Source organism: Manacus vitellinus, unplaced genomic scaffold (assembly GCF_001715985.3).
Source record: "Manacus vitellinus isolate BGI_N305 unplaced genomic scaffold, ASM171598v3 scaffold_120_pilon, whole genome shotgun sequence".
NCBI classification, from domain to species: domain Eukaryota; kingdom Metazoa; phylum Chordata; class Aves; order Passeriformes; family Pipridae; genus Manacus; species Manacus vitellinus.
Window position 1 is genome coordinate 342,762 of NW_021938898.1, and position 1,529 is coordinate 344,290.

Genomic DNA, 1,529 nt, shown 5'->3' on the forward strand with positions numbered 1-1,529 from the left:
CCGCCTCCCGCCTGTCCTTGCACAGGTACAGCGAGTGGGTGCGCAGCACGGCGAACACGCGCTTCCACTGCCGGAGACCTCCGCCGACCTTCTGCGGGCACAAGGGACGGGGCGCGCGCCTCAGGGCTGCTCCCCGCGGGGAGCGTCCCCCCCGCGCGGCCGCCGGGCTCCGGGGGGGCACCCGCCTACCTTCCCCTTTTTGGTGAGGATCTGCTTGCAGTGGAGCCAGCCCTCCTTCCTCACGGCGCTGAACGGGACGTCCGAGAGGTCGGAGGTCGAGTGCCTTTTGGAACGGGCGTCTTCGGACGTGCCGAGGCTGTCCAGGGACTGCGGGGGGGGACGAGAGGGAGGCGTTGGGTGCCATCCGCACCCCCTGCTCCGCCAGCACCCCACCAGGCAACCCTTCTTTGGGGGCACCCCCAGGACCCCAACACAACTCACCCCGTCGGTGAAGAAGCTCCTGAGCATGCGGAGGCTGGGGACCCGGCTGGGCATCCTCCTGGGGGGAGAGCAGCCCCCGTCAGCGGGACGGTGGGGAGGGGATGGTGGCTGGGGGGGCGTGGTGGGACTGGGAAGGGGGATGTGCCCAGCCCTACCTTAGGATCTTGGCCTCGTCCCGAAATGCGTTCAGACCGTCGTCGCAGGACTTGGAGCGCTCGGTGGTGATGGCCAGCAGGTAGGACGAGCGGCGGCCGGCCTTGATGCTGCCTGCGATGGGGAGGGGGGCAAAGCCCACCCTGGTCAGCCCGGGGGCACGGGACACAGCTCCAGGGTGGGGGGCTGCTCCCCCCACGGCCCCCAGGATGGGTCTCCCCCCACCCAGCACTTACTGCAGTCCTGGGAATAGTGCCGGGACAGGGCGAAGGCGAAGGTGGGCGACGAGGGGCTGGTGGCGACGGCGGGCGCCGAGTTCATGGCGCTGGAGACCACCGAGGAGGCCGGGACGTGCTTGGCCTTCAGGTCGATGCTGGGGCTGGTGGGTTCGTCTGCGAGGGGGGTGGGCAGTGTTGTGGGGGGTGTTGGGGCAGGGGACATCCCTGCCAGGACCCCTCAGCACTTCTGCCCCGTGGTGGGTCTGTGGGTGTCTGGGTCGGGCAGGGGGGACACGCTCCCACCCCTGGCAGAGCCAGGAGCTGCTGGTGCACCCAGACCCTCACCCACAGCACCGCTGCACCCCCCATCCCTACTCCATCCCTTCCCTTCCCATCCAGCCCAGGGGTCCCTCCCTGGGGGCAAGCACGAGGAAGGACAGGGCAGACCTGTGGCTCCTCCAGACCTATTTGGGACTCACCAATGAAGGGGATGGACGCCAGGGAGTCCTCGGGGGCTGCCAAGGGAGCCATGCGCCGGCCCGGACGCTCGGCCACCGGCCTCTCCCCTTTGCCCCCGGGGGCCGAGGGCTCGCAAATGTCCGTCTCCTTCACCCCCTCGGGGAAGACAAAGTTCATCTGCCGCAGCGGCACCGGCATCTTGCGGCCCGTGGGCGGCTTCTGCCGCAGAACCACCTCCTCCCTGCGCTCCTCGGGCTG

General features: G+C 70.0%; 1 protein-coding gene across 1 annotated transcript in view; it reads right to left on the reverse strand.

Moving 5' to 3' along the window:
* ARHGAP23 (Rho GTPase activating protein 23) overlaps positions 1-1,529 on the reverse strand; it is a gene marked incomplete at its 5' end in the record, with an annotated part of 23,974 nt that overhangs the window by 16,054 nt on the left and 6,391 nt on the right. Inside the window, 6 exons of the mRNA XM_029965860.1 lie at positions 5-91; positions 190-327; positions 442-499; positions 597-708; positions 831-986; positions 1,292-1,526. Of these exons, the coding sequence (XP_029821720.1) occupies positions 5-91; positions 190-327; positions 442-499; positions 597-708; positions 831-986; positions 1,292-1,526 (786 nt within the window). The remainder of the gene's footprint in view (positions 1-4; positions 92-189; positions 328-441; positions 500-596; positions 709-830; positions 987-1,291; positions 1,527-1,529) is intronic.